The sequence below is a fragment of the Myripristis murdjan genome, chromosome 9 (genome assembly GCF_902150065.1).
Source record: "Myripristis murdjan chromosome 9, fMyrMur1.1, whole genome shotgun sequence".
NCBI classification, from domain to species: Eukaryota; Metazoa; Chordata; class Actinopteri; order Holocentriformes; family Holocentridae; genus Myripristis; species Myripristis murdjan.
This window is the reverse complement of record NC_043988.1, coordinates 26,059,780-26,086,234: the sequence shown is the minus strand read 5'-3', so window position 1 is coordinate 26,086,234 and position 26,455 is coordinate 26,059,780. Positions and strand designations below refer to the sequence as shown.

Genomic DNA, 26,455 nt, shown 5'->3' with positions numbered 1-26,455 from the left:
TGTGCTAAAGCAGGGACCTACTGTAGCTTTCAAGCTGGTCAACTGTCAGGACTGGAGTGTGAAAGGGGGGCCTCAGAGTGAAAGGGGTGGAGGGTCCCACTAGGGGGGTCCTAGGGGGAGGGGGGCTTGTGACAGACCTCCTGGGCTTTGAGGCCCTCTGTGTGGGCTGCTACAGCACGGCGGCCCCCTTCACAAGAAACCAGCAGAAAGAGAGAGGGAGAGAGGGAGGGCGAGTTCCAGAGAAGGTGCTGGCGCATTGGCCCCTGCAGCAGGGAGCTTGGGCAGGCCGCCAGCTCACCCGTTCAAGTCCCACAGACCAGATGTTCCCTGTCAGGGAGCTCTTGGCCTTTAATAAATTGAGTTACTGTAAATCTGTAATAATGCAAGGCAAACATGGCCACCACCGCCACTCCCCCAACCCCACACACAAACACACACACACACACACACACACACACACACACACACACATACACACACATATCCCACCCTCCTAGCCTTTTCGTAATGTCCTCCAGGTCAGCCCTTGGTGAAGGGGTCATGGCCCAGCTATTGACCCTGCCAATTATTATCCATCCTGCATGAGGAGGGATGCTTTCCTTTCTCCTTGCCACCTCCAGCCAACACACTCACACACACATACAAAAGTATGGTGTCAGCCAGGTCCTTCACAGGCCTGACAGTATTTGTGTTTTTGTACTGAGACATCACCAGAGAAGTGCCTACTGAGAAATTAAAGACATTACTATAACTTGTGGCTTTGAGTTTTATAATACTTTTGTGTGCCTGGTTAAGAGGGTCTAGTTGTCTGCTTTTGGCAGGTTCCAAATGTATGTTTAAATGTGTTTTCTGCAAACACACTGTGCATCTGTTGTTGCCACTACCAAACTGGAGGCATAGGTCATTTACTCGGGAACAGCAGCCAGTGTTTTCAGAAGGTATCTCATCTGCCACAAGAAAAATAAAAATAAAAGCCTCTGTCCTTGTAAAAACAAGGCAAGAAAGGGGTCAACATGCTCATTGTCCAAATGGGAATCTTCTCAGGCACATCTTTTAGAATGATTTTCAGGATGCCTGCCTATATGGAAAGGACATTATCACAGTCTAGGGTCTTAAGTGCAATAGCATTGTTCCAAGCAGCATACTGAAAGGATCGGCAAGAATGTCCCTTGTGCAGTCTAGCCAAGATTTATGGCACCTCTGAGGATGGCTCTGATCTGGCAGTGGTCAGTTGGCTTTGAAGAGATTGTACCGCAGGTGAATCACTTTGAACCTGCGCTGAGCTGAGCCTGAGGGACACGAATGATCCCATCTGAGCAGAGCAGGACAGTAAATCTGAAGGCAGCACAATTTTGGGATGTGACGTGAGGTCTTAAGTCTTGTTTTGGTGCCTGCCTCAGCTCCTGGCCCAACAGTTCTGCTGTGGCTTACATCCATGGTGGCCTCAACGCTTGTTGAGCCAGGCTATACTTGGATGGTTTCCAGACCGGCTGATAGGACACAACTGAAAACCCATCGAGTCGAGCATATCCATTTTCTTTCTTGCTGTTCCGCTCTCCATGTATAGCTGGACAGTGTATCTTTATCCCCCCCCCCCCCCCCCCCCCCCCCAAGTCTCCACAGGTTACTTTAAATTTCTCAAAACATATTTCTGCCCTGCACTTACTTTTATACTCCCCTTCCTGTGCTGTGTCACCTGCTGGTTAGGTTCTAAATGGGTTCCGAACTCCTCGCCCCACATAATCTGGAAGCAAAGGTGATAGTGTCATGTGCCCCACGTGCAGCTAATACTCTCACTTAACAGGTGATAGGGGCATTATCTACCTTGGGAAAGGCTCGAGGATAGTAATCCCCTCAAATACAAAACCTTATATCCATTGCCCAAGGTGTTACAGCCTGGGTTAAATAGGCTTTAGACTTTTTACTTACAGGCTATCACTGTTTGATTTGATGCCTCCCATAGTTTGTGCTGCAGGTGTTTGTTTTTGTGCACGCTTCCCAAGCGCTCCCTTCTCGGGGACCTCCGGGCTTTCTCATGTCTTTAAAGCTCTTTAGGTAAGCCGGAAAAGCAAACAAAGGCATATCTATTATATGGTAAGTGGATCTCACATTACCCCCCATTTCAATGCAGTCGCCAGTGTGGGCCACTTTCCAGGTGACGGATATCTTCACAGGGGCCAACATGTCAAGGGATGGAGTAATTGATTGTCTTGGATATTTGAGTATACCACTTTCTCTAGTTCAGAGACCCCCTAATGCTCTCCAGTTATATAGCTCGCTTCCATGGTGAGGTTTTTATGCGTGACAACCTGAAGTGTGATAGACATGATGGTCATGGCACATTTCAGGACAAGCAATCTGAAGACTTTAGCTGCTTTAAAAGCTAATACTACATATATGTTAAAGCAAAAATACATAGGGGGAGATTTTTTTTCTTATCAAGACGTGCTTTGACCACTTTCTCCTGCGTTGGTCAAAGGTCATTTTGTGCACACACACTCCAACGTAGGCATTGAATAAAGAATGTTATTATTGTTGAGAGTGGGCCCTGCTGAAGTTTGTCTAAATTAAAACCTCAAGGCTGAAATCTTGCTGCTTTCTTCCATGAGTTTATTGAGTAAAGCTCCACTTGCCTCAGCAGTGGAGTTCTGATATAGTTTGCCTGCAGGCAAGTAGTGTTTGTAGGAGAACCTCTCTGTGTGAGTAGCTCTTTTTTTTTATCAGCTTCTCTTTATGTTTTGGCTTTTTTAACATTGCTGAAAGGCAAAATCTTCTCAAGTGAACATTTCCTGTCCTTACTTTTATGATCTCATTACTTAAACAGGAAGAGATTATTAGTATTATTTGATATTATTGAATTTAGTTTAGATATTTTTCTCAGACTTTTGGACCCTGAGGCTACTTCAAGAGCCAGACTCGACAAAAGAAACATACCCTAGATGAGAAATTGAGTTGACAGCGCGGGTCATTTAACTTTCTTTTGCGATACTGATCTGGTGCAGGAGTGTATCCAACAAACTCGGGTCTGTTCCATCTGGCTTTGTTGTTAACCTCTGCCAGAATGCTTATGTAGAACCAGCTTTAGATTTCCCAAATACTTCTACATAGCACAAGACCATCGAACCACATCAGGTCTTTTTATCGGAAAGATCCTAAACATGGCATGTTGACTGTGTGAGCTGTTGCCTTGGATCTGTTCCACTGTACCCTTGAGAAAGACACTTAACCTGAAATGACTCGGCACAAACTCGACTGCATGAGTAGCTCTAGAAAAGGGACGGTTGCCTTGGCAGCATATATATATAATATGCAATTATATTATCTAGTGTAAACCACATTATTGTAAAATTTGAAAAGCAATTCAAGACTACAAAATTCACTCCTGCAATAATCAGTTACCTTTCTTTAGTTTTGTGTTGTGCAGATTGACTGGCATATATTATGGCCTTGCAATCTGGACAAAAGTGTTGATTTTATTAACAATGAGTAAATAATCACCATTGGTACCCCACAGCCCAGTTGCACCCTCCCATTACTATACCAGATGGCCAAACAATTTTTTTTATTTGTTTTTTCATTTATTTTCATCACATGTGGCGTCATCAGCCGCTTTTTTCACTTGACAGCGAGGAGGTTCAGAGAGAGATCTAAGGCGAGTGGATGTTCATAGTATCTCCCTCACATCCAGAGAGGACTGACCAACCAGTAGGATTCTCTAGTGCCGCAGCAAAGACACACTTTCCCACTGGTTTCTTACTTTAACTCAACCAGCCATGCTTCTAGCAACCCCCACTCACTGCTAGGAAGCAAGCCCAGGTTTCTAGAGATGATGTGCGAGAGCTTTATCATCCCTTCAAACATTTTTTATTTTCTTAGAAAAATAAGTTCACCACACAGAACCTAATCCAGACTAGGTGGTTTTCTCTGTCTTTCTCTATTTCCATCTACCTCTGCCTATACCTCACCAATGTACTTAGTTGGTCAGCAGGCCAGGGAAAGGCTCTGCTAGCAGCAGACTGGATCCAAGGCCTCTTTTTATCCTGCCAGGACATCCTATTGACCTGGAGTGACCCTAACAGTGACCATCACATGTAATCATCTGGCATAGGTCAGGGAGCAGCTGGGTGCACATGCCATGCATGCCCATCCACTGTCATAAGGCCCCTCATGCAGGCTTGCCAGGCCTGGAGCTTAAGCTTAGTAGCTGTGCAGCCTCTTCCCTCAAACACAGTGCAAGAAATTATCATGCCTAAAGATGTATATTTTATGACATCTCCTCTAGCCTGTTGTTTTTAACACTCTATCTGTATCTTCAGTTTGAAAACCAGCCTAAAAGTTGTTACTGTCTCTTTGATTCAACTTTTGACATTTAAGAAAAAACAGAGGGGGGAAGTTCCAGCAGTAGTGGAAGCCAACAGTGTTCTGTTCATTGGTTAGCCCATACTTGTCAATCCTCACGATTTTCCCAGGAGTGTTTGGAGAGGATTATCCCTTTCCCAGTGCTCTCCTGGAGTCTCATTTCTCCGTATTTTCTCTCATATTTGATCAAATTTCAAAAGCCGACCCATTAAGGCCATTTAACTAAATTTGTTTGAAATCTTGGCAAGCTACCATCACTCCAGTTTCCGAGAGAATCTGGTTTAGCATTCAACAACATGTTACACCAGATTCTCTCCATGATTATCTTGCTTTTCATGACCGACAGTTCCCTCTTCTGATGATCTCCATCTTCAGTGAAAACACTGTTAGGCAAAGCAGTTTAGTCTGCCTGAGTCGATTAGTCTGTGTCAGGCCAACATTTTTTTTCAGGCAGAGATTCACTTGGTTAAGGCAAAACAGTGTCACGTTGAAGGTCTTGCTAGGCCTACAGATAGCAGCATAAGATTTAAAGATACGTCTTTACATTATAGAACAATTCTTTTAGCAGCACTTGTAGTATGGTAATATTTAGGACTTCCCCCTTAAAGTCAATGTGTTGAATCATCTATCAAAGAACCCCTCAATGGAGATTTTTAAAATTGAATTATATTTTTGTTAAATAATTTATTTGTTTATGTTTTTATTGTTTGATAAAGTAAGGCGGGTAGTTCTAAGATTATTTTAATCTTATAAGGTAATTTAATCAAAAGCACCTGTGTGTAGTCTCTTTATTCCAACAAAGCCACATGGTAGCTATGCATTCTTTGTCTTCAGTTAAAATTGGCAAGTAAATAAAATCTTTATGTAGCTGTCTTAATGAACTGTGAATACCCTAAAATATGTTGGTATAACTATTGTATTTGATTACAGTTGTTTGAACAGCTTTCATCATTTAAACTTTTTCTGATTGCCAGAAAATATATCAATAATAATAATAAAAAAAAAAAATAAAAAAAAACACATAAGCTGAAATAAATTATAAGTTGAAATAAACAAATTGTTTTATTGAAGGGCCTATTCTGATTTAGAAATTCTGAATCTGTTTGAGACCTAGTAATATTGTAATTTTAGTTAGTTGTAGGTATTCATTTCTCCTTCATTATATTACTATGTAGAACCTAAATAGTTAAATATGTCTTTTACAGATTCTGTGCTCTGTGTTTCAAATACTGTAACTTTCTTTTAGAAATTGAAATGCCAATGCTTTTTTCGTACGGTATTTCATACATGCATAAAAAGTCAAGTAAATTGCAGACCCACCCCATTCTTGTGTTGGACACCTCCCTGCTTTTGGATGCTGTATGAAAGGTGAATATGGGTTATCTTAGATATCTATTTCAAATGGGGATTAAAGCAAAATAAAAAACCTTGATACACTTTCTCACCATGACTGGCACACCCCTCACCTCTCACCCTCACCCTTAGTTAGTTAATTAGTCAATTAGTGAATCACATTCCTGTAATTCAGTTGTACACTGAATGCCTTTATCAAATCTTTTTATCAACATATTGCTCTAAATAACTAATTATTTTGTTGTAAAGATCCATAGGAGTGTGAGTCATCATTTATGCATGGTCTGAAATATATGAAGAATACAAGGTAACAATAAAGTACATGTTGATTAGCTATATTTGAGACTGAGTCATACAGTAATGTGAAGTAGAAAAGATCATTTAAAACAAACCATACAAATGAAGTTGCAAATCCAACACATGCCAATACTCTCTGTAACGAGTAAGGCTTCAAAGTCACTGTAATTACTCAGTGCCGGTTATTACCAAACCAAAAAAAGTTCTGCTTTCCTGAGTCTTTTTCTGGGTTTAATGGCTTGCTGCACAGTGGTTTACTTTGGTAGCTAATGTGGCTGGATTCCAGCAGCAGGAATACAGTTGACACAAACACAGGTGGTAAGAGTAACTTTATGACACCCTTTTGCAATTGTAAGCCACATTCTCCCATTCACAAGGCAAGGCCCGGGTCCAAATGACCTAGAAGAGGCTAGACTGGATGACCCAGTGGTCATCCCAGGAGCCATCTGGCAACCACGTCTTGTGGGGCTTACCCTTCCCACTGCCTCACGCAACTCCTTAAGCGAGCATAAGTGTGCTTAGGAGGACTTAATCTCAGAGAAACTGGTTTGGGCCACACTGGTTACTGCCAGTGGGGATACACCCAGCCATGAGGTCATGAGGTTCCTTCAGTCACAGTAAGAAGGAAGACGGTCTTTTTGGGGACATATCCTCCCCGCCTTCTGTTACATGATAAAATATGGGGCGGATATGCCCTCAGTCAAATTTGGCCAGATCAGAAACATGTCTACTCGTTTGGTATCAAGTAAATGGGGGATTCTTCAGTAACCCAGGCAACTCATGTTATCATAACTGCGCAGAACTGTAAAACTGCACTGAGAGCTTTATAAGGCGTCTGGTATTATGGGCAAGATGAGTTGTCTCTTGCATAGTGTAAAAGATGGCATTTGCCATGCCTCGAGACGCCCCTGGGTAGGTTCTCGAGGCCTGTGAAGCAAAGACGGGAAGTGAGAGAAGCTTTAGCCTGTCTACACTTGCAGAGAGGTCACTGCCGGCCTTTTGACTGTCTGCCAGTGCAGGGGCCATAGCCTTCCAGAAGAGGGCCTTGGCCACAGGCAGACAAGTGAGCCAGCCAGCTAGACAGGCAGCCAGCCGCATCGTCTGCAGTCTAGGTCTGGGGCTAGAGCCTGGACTAGGGCAGCTCAAGTTACCCAGACAGATTTGTTAACACTGTTTGGGTCCACTCGGCTTTCTAGCCAGGCCTCTGGGCCAAACGCGGCTGAGGTGACTTAATCTGTCATTAAACTCACGTTACACCCGGACAGAGACTCGGCTCAGGGGGGCAGAGACAGAGCTCACTCTCGCACTCACTGGCATGGCTGGCTGGATTTTAGCAGACACAAAGAATACCCTCCCCCCTCCTCTTTCCTCCTCCTCCCCATCCTCTTCATGCCACACACCATGGCACAGCTAGACAGCCCAGCACGGTCTAGACAAAAGCAATTTCACTTGAAGTTGAAAAGTCATTTGACTGTGTGACAGGCACCCGTGTGGATTTGGTGGTGTTTCCAAGGTGCACAAATCTATTTGCCTGCTTGTTTAATGCATTGACACGAACCTATTCAGCATATCGAGGTTATCTGCCATGTCTGACCTACTTTGAATTTATGTGTGTGTGTTGAATCATCAATCATTTTTTTTTAGTAGAAATATATAGAAATTCTGCCTGAAAGCTATACAAATGATAATGAAAATTATTACTACTGAACCCACATGTACTGTTTGCATTGTAAGTTTAGCTTTTTATTATACATGGCTCCTCTGTACTGGTATATTTTTGTGATGAATGATGGATATTATCTCTTTGGCATATGCATCTCTGAAGCAATTAATGCACAAGGTACAAAGAGCCTTTTGAGTAAGAAGTCCAATTTGGATATAAGAAAATCAAACCAAGTTGTCTTCATATTTTAGATAAGAGGGGTGGATAGCTCCAAAATTTTAAAATTACCTGTTAAAGAAACTAAGCTTATTTTCACCATGTATCATGCATGTGTTGAAATTGTCCTGCTGCTTTTTCCCTAGGGTAAATAGCACTTGTGCAATGGTGCTGATCAGTGCTGATAGATACATTTTTTTAAAATAACTGAAAATACTGTCAATTAACAGTGACTCTCATTAAATTTATTTTTCTCGTATGAGCACTCCATTAAGTGCATTTGTTTGGGACAAATTCCAATAAAATCTGTTTTATAAATCAGCTCTTATTAGGAACATTCCAGTGGGAGCCGGAGACGGGATAGTTTCTTTTCTGTCATTTTACATGCCCTATTGGTTATCAGACAGACAGGAGGAGATGGCTAAATCAGATTCTCAACGGACCACGGAATCTGTTTCCAATACTCTGAGCTTGAAAATGTCAGAAACTCGAACAACCTACGTTACTTTCAGTGGGGGTCCAAGACATTGTTTCCCTATGTTCAGATGTGTTTTTACATAATAGCTAGTTCTGCCCCCCCACCCACCACCCCACCCTGTTGTCATGAGCTGCCAGCATATTACAATAAACCGGGCTCTGACTAAGGCCAACATATGAACTTCATAATCAACCATTACGAAAGGTTGTGCTATGCCAAGAATCCAGATTTCTCTCAAAACTGAGCCACCATGGGGTTTTTTCACCTTGTTTTTTTTTTCCTTAATTATTATTAAGCGTGGTTGCACTGATGCATTGTTTTTTAGAGGAGAGTGAGCCACAGCTTTGTGAGTGATTATGTGAAGACTACATATTACACATGGAAAACTAATACAAGTGTGAATAGGGATGAAACAGGAGGCTCCTGGCTCCTTTTTTGATGCAGTCAGCCCCAAAGGCAGCCTTGCCTTTGGGGCTGTTGCCTCTGTCAATCTCATTCAGTTTTCCTGCAGCATTCCTGGAGCACTTCTGGACCTGAAATGCTCTGCTGAAAACAGTAATGCAAAAGTAAAACAAGAGCTTCTCGCACACTTTGGTCAATAGAATTGCAAAGCAATAACATTCCTTCTCGGTTGAGTCACAAACTGTGACCACATAGCTCCCTGGCCTCAGTCATTTCAGGTTTTCATTCCACCCCGTCACCACAGCAGGTGACTCCAGCGGTTAGTTTGACCCCTCAGGTTGAAAGTGTGTAAAACTCGGGACAAACCAAGCTGACTTCAAATAACTAGCGCTTGAACGCAGGGCTAGACAGTCGGGCCGTTTTGCTTTGCCTCCCATCTTCTGGTAAATGTTGTCCATGAACACACCGCACACGCTATAGCCTACATCAAACATTCTGCACTAACTCTACCTACCAGCAGGTGGCAACAGCAGTAGCCTCAAAAAAGCAAGCCAGAGACCTTGGGATCGTTGAAACATAGCCCATCATTTCCATGCAATTTGAAACTGTTCTTACACTTTTATTATACAAACTGGGAATATGTCAGATGAGAAGTTGAAACTGGCACATTGCCAGCATGGAAGAAGGTTTTACCATAACCAGCTCTCTGGTTAGCTCGCGTGCTAGCTCATTAGCACAACAAATGGATTTCCATTTTTCTTCTCATGCCCAGATTCAACATGCTGAAGCTGACGAGATCCAACAAGGGCTAACAGAACAGGACACAACACATAGACTACGGGCCAAAGTCAGTCATAGAGAACTCAGTGAAGGCCGCTGGCTGACTGTCAGCTTTGTGTGTCAGGAGCATTAATAATCAGCAGAATCACATGATGTGGTTGAAAGTGTAAAACTGCACACTGCAATGGAACCTAGCCATACTCGTGTTGCAAGGACCAGGATACAGATGCTGTAAAATGAATCCTCTATTGCTGTGATTGCTTAAATGAATCCTCTGTTAAGTCCCAGCTGCATGTTGTCATTAAGCCCGTGCTCTGTGCTTGCTGGCAGATCAAGAAGTACTTTGAGCTGGAGCCGCTGGCCAGAGGGAAGCGCTGGATCCTGGAAGGCAGCACCATGGACAACATGGAGGCTGTGAAGGAGAGCTTCGGTCAGTTCATCTGCCTGTTGGAGGACAAAGACACAGAGCCTGCAAGGATATGATGCTAACCCTGCTAATCCGAACGGACATTAGCTGCTAACGACAACAATACACCACATCCTGCTGGTGTCCATGTACCCGCATACAAACATGCACATACACAAACACATGTACCCAAACAAGTACAGCAGATGTTGGCCTCTCTCTTTGAGCTGTATGTTGTAGTATGTTATCCTCCTCTCACTGCTCTCTCAAGTCTTTCAAGTCGGACGTTTTCAAGTTGTGCACAGGCGACAGTCTCACCTACATCTTTACAGAGGAGAACCGCCATCGAGCCCGATCCCATTCAACCTAATGCAGTTTTTGTTGGAAAAATCACTGAACTTTGTCAGAAATGGAAATCTTGTTTACTACTGTCTGTGCCATTGTGATAAAAATGAATGGCAGTTGGGACATTTGGCATTCCTTAAGTCATCATTTGGGGACACACACTCACTCTATCTCTCTCTCTCTCTCTCTCTCTCTCTCTCTCTCTCACACACACACACACACACACACACACACACACACACACACACACACACTGTCACACTAAGTGGAGCCCAGGTTGTCTGTAAATATGTTTAACATCTCCGCTAATTACTTTACAGGATGTTGGGGTTGATGTTCTTTCCACTGAAAAGCTGAAAAGTACTGTATGGTTGTCAATTGTGCTCCTCCTTTTGATGCGGTAACAAAGAATGTCGTCGTGTGATTGAAGTACATAGTCCAAAGCCTTACGTGATGTGTTATGTACAGTAGTTACATATCGGTGTGGCACACCGCATCTGAATATTTAGTCTGAATAGTCTAGTCTAAATATCTCATGGAGTATCGTGTACATGCAAACGAACATAATGCTGTGTACCTTACTGTATGGCCATACAGAAATACTACTAATCAGAGTGCTCGGTAACTTCATGGAGAAATGAGTCCACCTGGAGTAAATGGGAACAAGTCTGAATGCTTTTTTTAAATGTGCAACTTAGGATATATTTTATAGCTCCGTAGTTATCCTCTTAGAGCTACTTCAGATTTCAAAGAAAATAATTTTTTATATATCGTAGCATCAGTTATAAATTCTTTCAAATCAAAGACCAAAAAAAACAATGATTGACCTGGCTTGGTGTAGCTGCAGTTTGGGGAAATGTGATGGATCCTACGTTTGTTTCAGTGTTTTGTTCAGCATCATGTTTGTTTATCTGCTTTTTCTACCTTTTTTTTTTTTTTTTTTTTTTTTTTTTCTTTTTGGGGCTGCTTTTGAATTTGACATAATCCTTTTCCAGCGCTGACTAGCGACTCCACAGTCTCCCATCAGGGTGGAATACAAACTCTATCAATCAGCCACAGCAACAGCTGCATCTGACAAGTCCCTGTCCGACACCCTAATGCCTTCCAACTGTCTGTGAAGACCCCTCCCTGTCTGCCACCTCGCTGCTGTCTATCGTGGACCCCCACCCCACTGCATCCCAACCCAGCCCAACCAAGGCCCCTCCACTCTTCCCCATTGTGGTATTTAGTCCCAACACTACCTTCGAGCCCAGCCGCCATCATGTGGACTTCACACCTCTGAAATTAGTGATATTTGATGTGCCACAGGTGTGTGCTTGAGTCCGAGATCTGCTTTGGTAACAGAAGATGTTTCCACGTCCTCCCTCTGTGCTTTGCAATCTCTCTCTTGTGTTTTTCTTCTTTTTTATGCGTATTTTGTCTCTCTCTCTCTCTCTCCCCCCTTTTTTTTTTTTTTTAAAAGATTTAATCATATTTTGTACCTGACAGAAGATCTTCCAATAAGTTTTTTTTGTAATGCAGATGGATCTATCAGCCTGGAACTATACCAGTGTTAGCTTTTGCATATCATCATTTATATGCTTACACATTAGGTCTTTCAAACAATCACTGTGGTCTGTTCATTTTTATTTTTTATGTTATGTTTTTTTTTGTTGTTTTTTTTTTTATTCAGTTATGACTTTTGTCCATTATGGCAATTAAACTATTAAAAAGCAAAATGTGTCTTAATTTTAATTTAGGATGTGATTGCCTTTTTTTTGTCTTTTTTTTTTTTTTTAACAAAGTTGTTTTACAACATTTGTTAATCTGGCATAAAGGCTGTGCTGAGATTGGTGACACTGTATTCATCCACATATAGTACAGACCCTTAACAGTGTATGTAGTTCTGCAGCATTAAAACTGGATCACAAATAACAATTTCTGGGCTTGTCGGGCAATATCATTTGATCCTTAAAATTTATGGATTATGCCTTTAAAAAAAGACCTGTGCAGCCCACACTGTTGCATTTTGTTTGTTTGTTGATTTAGAAAATAATCCAAATACAGGTTTAAATTCCAGGAAATGTGTTCTTGTTGGCCATTTTGAATTAATATTTGTACTTACCAGTATAAAATGTGAACGGAGTGTTTGTATTTTATTCGTGAGGGTTTTTTTTTTTTCCCCACATTGAGCTCTGGTAATCTGAATAGCTGGAAGATAATTGGAGCAATGCAGATTGACCGATACAGGTCAGGCCAAAGTTTGAAAAAAAAAAAAAAAAAAAATAGGCCCTGGCAGTCAAAGTGGAGCAGCAGAAGAAAGTTTGAGTGGAAAGTTAACCGAGTGAGACAGGAGTTCCTGATATATAAACTCCACTCTGTACTACCTCTGCCTCCCCTTTTCTTCTCTTTTTGCCCTTCTTCCCTCTCTTTCAAATTAACCGTGTGGCTTTAATACAATGTGTGTCACGCAGGTTGCCCTGGCGACTCTTTGATCCTGTTTTCCAGTCTCTGCCTCTGGGGCAGACGTGCTTCTCTTCAGTCTGCTGCACACCAGCTCTGGAAGCTGCTACCCTGAGACAAACCATGGGCTGCTGCGCTTGTCTCACTCCCCCCTTCTCTCACCCTGTCTCTCCCACTTTCTCTCCGTTTTCTGAGATCGTCTGCGTTTCCTCTCCATCTCTCTCTTTCCCGCTTCCATTTTTATCTTTTTAATTCCCCCCCCCCTCTTTCCCTTTTCTATTTCTTTCGGTCTCTGTGTCGCTCTCTCGCTCGCTCTGCTTGCCTTTGGTCATGCTTAAAGGAGCCCTCCCTCGGCATGGGCATCCAGGGTGCCCGAGGGCAGACAGGAGGCCGGGACCTCAGCGAAGCAGCCCTCCAGGGAGATGAGAGAGAGATAGGGATCTCTGTCTCTCTGTTTGTCTCTCTCTCTCTCTCTCTCTCTCTCTCTCTCTCTCTCTCGCTCGCTCTTCTTTCTCTCTGTCCTGTTGATTAATCCCCTGGAAAATAAAAGACGCAGCCAGTCCTACATCTCACCTTAACCTGCTGCTCCGGCATAAAGACAAATTAATTGCTGGCTGTTGCTGCGAGTTTGTCTTGTGTCCTCGGTCAGATGGCGGCCGAACTTCAGAGATGTCCAGATTAAGTCATTGAAAGCTGCGAAAGAGCCCTCTTGACATCCCAACACACTGCAATAGCTCAGACGAGTGCAAGGAGAATTTTTGAACTCTGATATCCACTTGTCCAGTCAAAACAGAGGCTCACTTCTGCCTGAATATATGTCAGAGGAGGCTGGAGGTGCTGCCCAATTAGTTTATCAGTGCAAGTGCACAACCGGTTGGCAAACAAGCGATAAGGACATGATAAACATTGAAACTCAAAGCAATTACATTTTTGTTATTTCTCCTCATTTTAAAGAGACCACATTTTCTCTAGGCTGGCTGTAGAATTATCATTAAAGGAGACAGTGTTTTTACTCAACATACAACCTTTTCCCTTTTTCTCCCGTTTTTAATGACTGTCAACCACAAAACACAAATAAGGAAACATTGAATATTAATGCCATCTTCCCCGCAGAGGAGACTGTGCCGAATTCAAGGTTTGAAATGCGTGACTCATGACACCTCAGTCTGTATCAGCGGGCTGTACCACCGGCTCTCACAGCTCCAAAGCAGGGACTTTAATTGGAAGCTCATTTGAATGTAAATCTTCACGCGTGCACACAGTCAGTGCTCCGCTGATGGAGCCTCAAACTGTCAGCTGCACAAAGTCTGAAGCTTTCGTTGTCTTCTTTCTACAAATACTGATTGGACTGTCAAAGCCAAACAGAATGACAAAACTGTTTCCTTCATGTAGATTTAACAAACATGATGTAGTCACTCTGACCTCCAGACCAGTTACAACCAGACCAGGGACAGTTTTATTTTTTCTTCAATGGCAAAAATCAATATGGCACGCTTTGTGCGCATTAATAAACTTTGGCATCGCTACTTGTTGAAGTTTAAGGTCTTTTTTTCTGAGGCTATGTGCCATCAAAGCATGCCATAAATAAAGACAAATTCAAATTCACAAGCTATCAAAGCGTGAATTAAAATTCAGCATTTGCAAGAGATTAACTAATGAAGAAAGGCATGTGTTGTTTATGGGTCCACATCAACATGTTTAGTGTAAACAGCGGTAAAAGAAATACCACAGGACGGCTGAATCTATGTGGCTTTTTAACATGTAACATTTGGCTTTCCCAGCTGAAGTTGTTCAAGTCTGGCCACAAACATTTTTTTTTTCCAGCACAAAAAAAAAAAAAAAAAAAAACTCCACATGACTCCATAAACCGTAAACCTCTAAACAGTTGCTGCTAAAATGTGCATTCACCGCCGGCGTTCACATTTCTTTTTCGCAGTAGTTACAAATGGTGTTTTTTGAGGGTTGTGCCAATTTAGTTGGTCTTTTATTGTTGGATGATGCATTCTTTCATCACCAAATTACAAAAGTAAAAAGTGATGGCTGACCAGGAGAGCAAGCCCAGGTGGTTGATTGCTCATAAATTCTCATATACCCGCCAAAAACAATTAATACCATGGATGAGGTAAAATGTCAACAAAAGGATGAAAGGTATGGCTCTTATCTTAACAAATAAAACATTAAATAAAATGCTTACTAGCTTTTGGAAAATATTTTAACTAATGTAAAGTGCACCCACTTTTTTTTTAACGGCCAGACTAGACTTACATGAAATGGTGCTTGGGATGGTCATTTCAAATTTTTAGTACCAAATAGTTGTGGCTTTAGATCATTTTACAATGGACTTAGAAGGGAAATTTGTTGGGAAACATAAAAAAAAACAATATTCAACAGATGTTGCTGTTTTTTACATTGTGATGTCAATGCTATATATAAATGTTTGAAAAAAAAAGTGTCACACAGTGGCCCAGGAGCGGTAGCAAATCTGATCACACACACTGAAGCCACTGAACCCCGTGAGCTTTGTGAAATGCAAATGTTCTCCCCGACAGGGAACCTAACATTCGTTTACAAGACAAACAAAAGCAGGCATGTTTTCTTAAACTCTGCGAAGAATGCCTTTTTTTTTTTTGTCTTCTCCCTTTCACAGTCCAGTCTTTGTGGTAATGCCTCTGCTGATAAGGTCCAGCCCCTGTAGAGGTAGAACAGATGTTGCCCTGACATCCATCTGTGCCTTGTACCCCTGCACTGCCTCCCACCAGAGATGCTCCATGCAGGACACCCCACATCACATTCCCAGCCCTCCCAGCGAGGGGCCACCCCCTCTATGGGTGCTGCTCCCAGCACGGATAATGTCCCACAATGCACCACGCAATTAAAGCCAAACAGAGTCTCGTCGGGATCCTGATGCGGTGAAACACACAGACGGAAACCGGCCGGGCTGCAGCTGAGGGGTGACACCAGGCAGGACCGCCGGGTTCATGTGAGGCGCTTCCTTTTATTTGTGTCAACACACTCCCTGCCTTCATCACGCTGCCACGGGCCATCAACACACACACACACACACACACACACACACACACACTCATCCCTTTGAAACCCAAACACAAATAGCAGGAATGCCCCATATGATGTAAGGAGGGAAATGTGCACCGCTTCAAATCATCATCATGTGAAGGTTTTATGAGATGATTGTTCCAGATTGTCACACAGCTTGGCAGATATGGAAGACAGAGTGAGATGTTGCTGGAAAATACCGAAATTCACACTGCATGTGCACAACGCCGACGCTGCTGTTCTAAATCTGTTACCCCGCAAGTGGTTCTTTTCAGACTAATCACACTGGGATTTATGTTCATCCAAAACAGGCCACAGCACTGACAGCACAATGTGAAGCAAAATCTGAAGTTAAAAAATGAAAGCAAAGAATTATTTGGAAAGAACACGCTGAGCCAGGTAAGATAAAACCTTTCTCTGGTGCGTGCAAATGAGAAGTTGTCGACAGTTTTGATTATGGCAGATTTGCAGTGATTTAGCAGTAACTGTATCTTTGTCAGCTTTGTGTTTTCAGGTGCGCTCCCGACAGAAACTCCATCAGTCTTGCCGGTGTCGCTGGAAGTCAGCTTGTGGTCGAGCTGTGAAGGAGCATCATCATCATCATCATCATCAACCTGATATGATCTTAATGATGTTACAGCCCCTGCCAAGCAATAAGTGCACTTTGCAGCAACACGCCAAATGCTTCCACTAATGATCCGTGTGCTTTCCACAACGATACCATCATCGCTAATTAAAACTGACTTCTGCTTGAGTTTGCATTCACCTTGCTCTCTCAGTCACTTGTTTTTGTCTTTGGAACCTGATTTTAACACTCAGATTGAACTTTGGTTCACCGGACATTAAACTCAGTCTAACCCGAGTCCCTTCACACTTCAGTGTCCCGCCTGAGGAATCAGGAATCAGGGGCACGAGACCAGCGGGGCTGCCATCTCCATTTCTTTTCAGTCGCTCCAGTTTCCCACTGACCCGGCATGGACGAGTGGGCTGGTGACTGGAATTCACCCTCGTGCTGCAATGCAATCAATTGTGTGTCCATCTATTTTAGCACCATAATCAATGACTTTTCTCACTTCTAACGAAGACCCAATCTTACATAGTGTTTGATTTTAATGGAAGTATTAAAAAAAACTCACTTTTCCCCTCTCTCTCTGGAATTGTGCAAGCTCTGCTTTCACACACACACATACACAAATTTATTACATGATATTTATTAGGCCCCAGCAATGAAGCGGACCAAGTAAAGTCAATCGCCCTTGACACACATGACAATAAAAGTTTCATTGCCCCTAATTTGCATCTATCAGATGTTCTATCCTCGACCCGCTAGGTCTGTTTTGGTCTCACTGAAAAATATTTAAAAGCATTTATTAGATGATATGTGAAAAATATGTGAGTTGTCCCTGCTGTTCACTTTTTATACATTATATAAATTCGCCTTTGTTAGGGTTAGGGTTAGGTTAGGTTAGGTAGTATTTTGTAAATTCATTATTTTCTAATTTGCCCCAAATGAATAAAGTTGCGCCAAAGATTAATTTTTTGTAGTGTAGCACAAATTGCCCCCATTGTATTTGCAATGCTTGGACTGAGTTGTTGATCGATAACAAGTCAGTGATTATTTCACAAGATGCTGAGATGTGGGCCTTCCAAAACTTTCCTCATCTGTTTTGCACCAAAAACTTCCCCCTCAACCCCCCCTCACATATTCCCATTTTCAGTTGCTCAATGACACAGGATGGTCTCACTCGCCGGTTTTGGCACTATGGTGCACTATTGTGTGATCGTACTGGCAGGCTTTTGGTTATTTTATGAGTTTTAGATCAGATGGAACTTAAATGATCCATTTGTGGAATCTGGGGAGCTTCAAACATCAGTCCTCCAAAATTGGGGAACCCATGCTATGCAATTCTACTCTGGCCCTTTGTGGCCACCTAAATGCCTCTTGTTTTCTCTGTGTGTGTTTGAATGCCTCGTCTGTTGGGTGACTTCCGTGGGATTCCAGCGGGCTTGTCACTCAGATTGTTTGTCCTAGGGACGGGGTCTGTGTGAGTCCTGTTTCTCTTCCTCCCTTCTCGGCCCGAGTGCTGATGGAGACCCGCATCCCAGGTGGCCCACACATCAAAACAAGAGGGATCCCGGCTCTTGGTTTTCAGACAAACATCACTCACTTTCTTTGTTGTCTGAGGGACAGGGGGCATGGCGGTTTATCTCCGCAGGATCTCTCCCACTATCGCCTTCCACCAGCTCACCGCCCCATCCCACAGGAGCCGCTAAAAGCAAATGTCAGTCAAGTAACAGGCATTGCATTCCTTCAAAAGGTCAATTAGTGGTGGCCATTGCAGGGCCTTTTGCATCTTTGAGTCAAAATAGCTGAGCTGGTTTAGCAGAAAACCTCACACTTACTTCTATAGATGGTCTCTTTCCATAGTGCAAAAACACATCGCAAAGTGTGTTTTTCTTCCTTTTTGAAAATCAGCGAGCACGCTGACCCCTCCGTCACGTTGCAGTCCACGTTTTGAAGATACAATATCTGTCCCGCCCTCCCTCCCCACCTACCTACCGCACGCTACACACTTTAGCCCGCTGTGAGTTATGGGACGCTGACCCTCGAGTCTTGATGTGGCACATGAAACCGATTGCTCTCTCAGGCCCCGCGCTCGGGGCCCAGTAGCAGCCTCCAGTGCAGCAGCAGCAGCTCCTGACCCATCTGTGCAGGTGATTCTTGCTCTGTCCCTTCCCCTCTCCCCTCCAGGGCTATAAGAAGCACCATGTCTAGGGGACTTTTATGAGCGTGACCTTAACATGCCCGTCTCGAGTGGTCTAGACTCAGCGCTCTGTTTACTAGAGTCCCCATCCCACTGATGGCTATCAGACTTTTTTGGTTTTACTGGTGACTCTCTCTTGTCATAACTCTTTGAAGACGGACAGACATAACTCTTTGACCATCCTTTTTTGTGGACTTTGTAGAATTTACTGTTATGGCTCGGGAATAATAAAGAGTAGAGCATCCACTCCCTCTCTCCGGGAGACTTAGCAGTCTTGATGAACATGTGGCGAGTACAGCTGTGGCTTGGCTGCGCTCTGAGCTGCTTAATGGAGCTTTCATGTGCTGCAGCCTCCAACCTTAAATTAGTATCAACGTGACTAATAAGGATCGGTTCAAATGTATATTCTTTGGAGGGAAAGTCGTTCGTGGGAAAAGGTCATGGTAAGCCAGCTTTAAGACGTTAGCTCATTCCACCACCTGACATTATTTTTACCTGAATCCGTCACCATTATGAGCATTTACTTCACTCGGTATTATTTCTAATAGTAGTCTTTACAAGCACCCAAAGCATGATTTCAGAGTAACCTCTCATAATGAAGCATTGCAATAAATGAATCATAAGAAGTCACAGTAAATTCATCAGTTGCTAATGTGTAGTAAATATTTAATTGCTTCCTATAAATTTATCCTTTTCTATGTTCTGGTTTGTTTGGTGCGCTGCGTGGCACCGGGCCAGACTTTGTAGGTGGATTAGCTCACTGAATCCAAACAGTTTACGGGGAAAGCAGCTCCGCTGACGACACTCTGTGGGCAGCTCACAGATTTCAAGATACAAACGTTCCGTGTGAAAGAGAAAATGAAGGAAAAACTGGGTCGTGCGCACAGGCACAAGCCTAGTAAACAAGATAGCGGCGAGAGAGAGAACACCTGTGTTATACTCTGTTTTTGTTTCTTTTTTCTGTTTTGTTTTTTTGGCACCAAGTGGTTTGACGGATGCCAGAACCATATTTAGTCAAATGCCAAAGACTTCCTCTACGTTACGGTGACATGTGCACTGCCTCGTCCAGATAAAGTGCAAAGTGAATCCCAAATAATTGAGATTTGAAGAATATTGTTGCGTATTTTGCCGAGCCGGGTGTGATGCGGTGCTGCAGGCTGCAGATGGGGAGCAGCGTTAAGGCAGCTTCTCTCACTGTGAATATGAGACAAATAGGGGTTAGATAATGGGAATAGGCTTAGGGTGGCTGCCAGAAATAGTGTTTAAGGTATTGAGGATTAGGGTTAAATGTCAGAAAGGTCAAGCAAGATACCAGTTTAGATTGGCTTAGGGAGGTTAGCTGGAAGGAGCTCGCTGGACAGTTGGCAGCCAGGCTTCTCGTCAGAGCAGAGCATGCTGTGTGTTTTATTTCACGGAGAGCAATGTCATATGTCTAACGCGGCATATGATGCAGACAAGCCAGCGCCTGGCCTCTTTATTAATGGGCTCCTTCCCTAATAAATCTCAAGGTAGCTTTTGTAAAGGGCCACGGCAGTTTGGTGACAGTTAGAGACGTCTTTATTTGGACACAAACGCCCCAAATCCCAGATGTTATTGAATGTATCAGTTTCTATGCATGTGTAGATGTAGATGAGCTGCAGTACTAGATCAGATGAGGCCATTACAGCCATAAAACACATGTAATACATATTTAATCATCGGAAATCCATTTGGTGATTGCCAATTTGAGAATCCTAAAAAAGCAAAAGGCTCCAGTGTTTTGGGTTTCCTTAGCAGAGCTTCCTTTTTGTGTTTATGGCTGCTCTGAGGATTGGGCCTTTAAACATCCTGTAATGGGATTAGCCAATAGGAGAAGCACAGAAGAAGAAGAGAAAGAAGAAGAAGACGAAGAGGAAGATGTGTTCTGTACCTGCCAGAGAGTGACTCGCTGACCAGCACAACAAATGTGTAATCATAAAAAAATGTAAACTTTGGCCCCGGCACAACAGCCTAACCTCCCTGAATCACACAGCAGATCGCTGCCCTGTTTCTATCCATGTTGGAAAATATTTTCACAATAATACAATTATCACCTAATTTTGCATCTTTTAAAAACATTCCATATTTTGAGCTCATCATGGCAGTTATTCATAAATAAATAGATTATATTCAAGAGTCGTAAAAATGGAATCAGCTTTGAAGTTTTTCTTTTTCTGTCTTTCTTTTTCTTTCTTTCTTTCATAGAGAATTGTCAAGTTTTGCTCTCACACTGAGACGCGCCCTGACCGCAGTGTCTGTAATTATTTCTAACCTAAAAGCTCGATGTGGATACTCTAGGAAGTCTGATTTAGTTTAACATTATTTAATGTGTACTTCAAATGGCCAAATGTCTGTATTTATGAGAAAAAGATGTTTTTTTGTTGTTGTTGTTGTTTTTTTTAAACAAATCATTACTTTCTAATGTTCCTGTTAAAAGGATGGGGCTGATTTCACTGCAAAGGCTGCTGGACCCTGTTAAGCTTTTAAAATCAAGATAAAATGCCTCACTCACCAAAGTGCAGCTCCATGAAAACATGGTATGCAGCTCAAATGTGAAACATTTTCCAAGCTCTAACTGCAAAATCAGTTTCAAATGTGCAGCAGAAGGGGTCATAAAAGCCAAGCTGTCCAATAAACTTTTACACTACAAGGAACTGAAGGTGTTGATCTAAGTTCATGTCTGTTTTTGTTATTATTTTTTTTTTTTTCCATGGACAAAATAAACTCAAATTATCTGCTGAAAGTTGATGGAGTGACATTCTTGCATTCTTTGTGCTGTGTCTCTCCTGTTGCTGCCTGGTGGACAGCCCCCAGTCTCTGTGAATCAGCCTGTTTCACATACACAAGATTAAGTAGCAAAAGTGACATCCAAGACCAATCGGGCCACCCAAGAGAACCGCAACCAGCGGAAAGGCTGTCAGAGCCCCCTTTTGCAACATTAATCTTCAAGACTCTCCTGCACTGCCAACTCACATCTCCTTCAAACAGGACAGGCAGATAGAAAACTAAACTTTCCCCTCCCTGAAGTTTTCTCCTCTCCATCAATTAACTCTTTGGGGGACAATTCATCGTCACCCGCCATGTGCCAAGCAACTTCAAACACCGGCAAATGAATTAGTTTTCCAGACATTTTTAAAACCTCCCTCTAATTTGGCACCACAGAAATGAGTTTTGATGACACTTGAGTGTGTAATTGGCTTCTACTGTCTTCACACCGAGGCGGAAGCCAAAAACTACAATGAAAATTAGCTTGCAAAAGTGATTTATTGCCGAGGATTACTTTGAGATTCCTTTGGAAAATTAGGCCCGACTTTTTTGTGGAGCTCTTAAAAAAAAAAAAAAAAAAAAACACCCGTAGATAATTCACAGGTGTTTCCACGGCCTTTTCCAACCATTAATCATTAAGATGCTAAAACACGTCCCGAGCACAGGAATTTAATTGTCAGGATGCCATTAAAGTAGACACGCAGGGATCAGCGCACTAACCGAGCTCCTTTAACTAACCCAGCCAGCTCTTTTGTCTTCGTCACTGACCAACAGCATCTTTGATCTCTTCGAGGGAGGTGAGAGGAGGAGGAGGAGGAGGGGTGGGGCAGGGTGGGGGGTGTCCTGACCTCCTCTGATAGCAGTGTGAATGGGAAAACAGAAAAGATGAATACAGCAATTGATAAATAGCGGAACATGAGTGTGTTATGCCGTGGCATGCCTTCAGTCCCACGAGGGAGCCTTTCCCTAACCCCAACCTTTCTCCCGCCGGAGACCCAGGAAGCAAAGGGCGAAGTCGACCCATCTAAGAATCCTCCTTTGAAGAGAGCGACACTGAAATCAAGCAGCATGCCACAAATACTTTCTGCTGCGTTTGCTCCCTGGTTTAGGCGAGCAACCTTTTGCTCTTTGCTGGGAGTCCACTCTACTTCAATATTATCCAGACAGCGATTCGACAGAGTGTTATCGTTTTGCAGAGGTCTTCCATCTACAAAAAATATTATTTTCTCGGAACAGGGGGTGTGATAATGTGGATTTTTTTTTGTCTTACTGTACGATACAAGATAACAAAGAACAGTGCACTTTAGGTAAACAAATACCTTTCAGTGTGTTTTGTTATGTGCCTGTGTTTGGATAGCCAGAAGTCATCATCAATCTGTGATCTATGCCCTTTATAACAATCTCCAGTCCACATGATGTGCTGAAAACTCAGTGACGCACACACACACTCACACACACACACACACACACAGAGCAGAAGCAGAAGTTTGGCTGCAGAGGAGCTGGGTTGCGTGCTTCATTGCCTGGGTTGGGGAGTTCACAGTAGTGAAAGGCCACAGACAACACTGATCATTAGGTCATCATAGGCCAGAAAGTGGTTGCGTGAGTGAAGATGTGTGTGTATGTCTGTGTGTGTGTGTGTGTGTGTGTGTGTGTGTGTGTTATTTAGAGAAGCTCCATTATCCAATATGTCTTGGCACGGGTTCAAGCTAAAACTTTCACGTCAAATCTTGTGTCCGGTCACTGAGTCAAAGCAGGACGTGTGACTCACTAATGACTGCATGTTTTTCCACAAAACGTACGAGCGCTCGTAACGCCGGCGAGCTCTGATGTGACATCCCCTTAAAACGTCCTCACATTTCAAAGAAAAGCATCATAATTTATACCTGTTTTGGGATTTATTGCCCAAGGGAAACTTAATTTGTGGTTAGGATATATAGCATCCTTGCAGTAATTGCTACCCTTAGTCACCAGACTGTATGATGTAGCATGCAGTTTGTACATTAAAAAAAAAAAAAAACAGTATATAAACACACACAACATATGATGCAAAACATGGTGTTTTCATTATGTTTTGTTAGTGTCTGTGGGAACATTTTTTTTTCTTTCAGGACAATAAAGTTGAATGAATGAATGAATGAATAATCCATGCTGAGACCCACATCCGAACATAAAGTTTGCATCATATTTTTGGTGATTATTTCACTTTATCATCCCTCCAGGAATGCAGCATGTTATATATTTTGTTTTCTTTTTTTTCAGCCAGTTTGTCCAGTTTTTTACTTAATCTAACCTGTAAAATACTAAACACTACAGCAGCTTTAGTGTAGAGAATTAAAAAACACTCATTAAACTGTAATAATGAGTTTGTGCGACACAATTTGTTGTACTTATCACACACTGCAAGCCCTTTATGGTTTCCAAAATCTATTTTCAATGTACACACAAGGCTGTGTGGACTCATATCAACATGTTACGTAACAGAGACAGTTTCAAATCGAGGTGATGGCACACTGTCACTTCAGTCCTGTTTACAGAGTCTTGGAGGCAGCGTGACATTTCCAGTCCACTGATGGCTAATTCATCACAAATTCATGACAGAGAAAAAAGCGCAGAGATCAGCAGGTACAGGCCCCTGATGTCAGCATGCTTTGAATGTGATGTGCTGAAATTCTCATGCCGCCTGCCATGTGACTGTTTTTTTTTTTTTTTTTTTTTTTCTCCATAAAGAATTGTATAGATTGTAGGATTGTGCAGACAGGCGAAATTTCCAAAGATCTGATGTTGTTGTTGTTTTGTTTTTTTGGTGAAGGCACTGCTCTTTGTGCTCTAATTATGACTTCACACAATACCATTGTGCCACCCTGCTCTGCCGTCTCGTTTCTCATACATTTTTCTACTATAGGCCAAGACTGGCGGAATGCTTTCAACTTTTATGGTACCAAGTTGTGCCAATTGAGTTTTTTCCCCCGTTTCTCTGTGTGGGGATTTCAAAGGGAAAGCAACACATGCTGTCATTCATGTCTTGCGTTCAGATGGACCATTACACTCATATCACATCGGCTCTTTTCATGTGCCAGTGACGGAACTAAATAAATAGCGAGCGCGAGGCTGCGAGGGATTTGCAATGCAGTGCGTTAATTACCGAAGGCCCGCACCAATTAGGCGACCATGATTGGTGTGCGAATGGCAGCGCAGTCACGCAGTTCGGGACTCGCCGCGGAGACATGAGACGTTCATGACAGCTGGAAACTAGGAAATTTCAAATTTCCAAAATAGGAGAAATGTATTTGAGCGGCCCTCCTGCTCATAATTCCTGGTCGGAGCCGGGGCCTCTTCCCTGAGCTCAGATTCCTGCGTGTAACACCGTGGAACAAGTAACCAATTCAACATGGCAGCGTTAACAGTGAACGCCATTTATGAGTGGCTGGTGAATGGCGTCCACAAAAATGAGAATAATAATAACAGCACGGCTTTTTACCACACACTTTCAAGTTACGGTACGTGTTTGAGGCATTTCAGTACCACTTAATACAGTTGGATACTTGTAAAATTACAAGATTACTCTATTAAAGTCGCCGCAGTGGCCTTTTAGCCCCAGCATTGTACTTGTGCGTCTATGAGAGACAAATAACACACAATGCAGCTCTGAAAGCAGCCAAACGCACGCAACTTGGTTTCTTTGCGTCCGTGTTTTCCCCTCACTTCCAGCGCTTGAACACCCTGTGCTCGGAAAATTCCTGGGTGTCCTGAACGCAGCATAACACCACTGTTTACTGAACACAAAGCCCATAAACAAGCGCTGGCAACAAGTGCACTGCCAAGTGTGAATAGCTGGGCATTTAAAATAATTTATGGCTTAGCCTTTACAGAGATCTCCAATTTATCTCACAGGGGTGAGGAATGCTCGCCTGGCTCATGGTTTACTAAGTTATTTGGGACATGTGGAAATTAACCAGATATGAAGAGAGCTCCGTTTTAAACCAAGAATTTAAATCAATTTCTGCTTCATATCGAATATCTCCACATGAAAAACAAGCTGCTTAACCCAATAACACTTTGATTTTATTGGCCAACTTGGATCTAATTAGAAGACGTGGGTGTCTGGGCCGGTGGTGTTTTCACTGGTTTGTTCTGACACAGTCATAACTTAAATTGTTCCAGCGGTGGATTTAACTAATTGAATTCCTGTAAATGAGCTGATTTTTGTATATTTTTATTTTCAAATATTTGTAAAGTCAGTAATTGTACATCTTTGCTTAAGAATTGGTGCTCGCTATATTTTAAACCCCGTCCATCAGAGTACGGTTATTGTGTCGGCTCTCCACAAACATCACAAACTGGATCATCATAAACAAAGTCTGGATTTCCTAATTTCCAGTTAAAGGAATCTGTTTTACACTTGTTTTTGAAAATTGCATTAAATATATGGCATCTCAAAAACTTATTGTTTATAAACTTTCATTCTGCTGCCTTTTTACATTAGTTTTTTTTTTTTTTTTTTTTTTTTTAAACAGTACTACGTTTAGGGAGAATCTCAGCACAGTAACAATAATTCTGGTTGAGTAGTAATTTCCAGCACTCTTTCCTCCACTTTATTGTTCCATGTAATTTATAACATAAGTATCTCTTTAATGCGATTTTCAGATAAATCGCAGCAAAGAAATGAAAATCACATGTAACACTGGCAGGTCTCTCTGAAAACGTTCAGATTACATGTGGACTAACCACAGCTTAACCTGAAGATAATGTTCGTAAACAACACTCCACAGGTGTTGGAGAGATGAAGTGGGAACCATTTTAAAGAAAAAAAAAAGTTCTAGGTTCTTCAAATTCCTGCTGCGCAGCTAACCTTACACACAAACACTTTTCAGATAACGGGATGGAAACAAATACTCACACTGGAAAAAAAATTTACTGGATTTGGCTTACAGTTATATTTGTCCTTTTTATTTAAACAGGTCCTAATTGTAGTAATATGTTCTCCTCGCTAGTGTTGTTGCACAGCTCCACTCAGGCAGGACAAACACTTCATGAAAGAAGCAGACAATCTGAGGTAATAATTAATGAGGTGAATGTTTGAACAATAAAAATGATGGCGGGCCAGCAGA

At 42.4% G+C, this 26,455-nt stretch overlaps 1 protein-coding gene across 4 annotated transcripts in view; it reads left to right on the top strand.

Moving 5' to 3' along the window:
- Positions 1–11,965, top strand: part of arl15a (ADP-ribosylation factor-like 15a) — a 122,935-nt gene extending 110,970 nt beyond the window's left edge. For all 4 annotated transcript variants that reach the window (XM_030059335.1, XM_030059332.1, XM_030059333.1 and 1 more), the window contains one exon: positions 9,879–11,965. In XM_030059335.1, the coding sequence (XP_029915195.1) occupies positions 9,879–10,031 (153 nt within the window). In that variant the 3' untranslated portion in view covers positions 10,032–11,965. The remainder of the gene's footprint in view (positions 1–9,878) is intronic.
- The last annotated feature ends 14,490 nt before the right edge of the window (positions 11,966–26,455 follow it).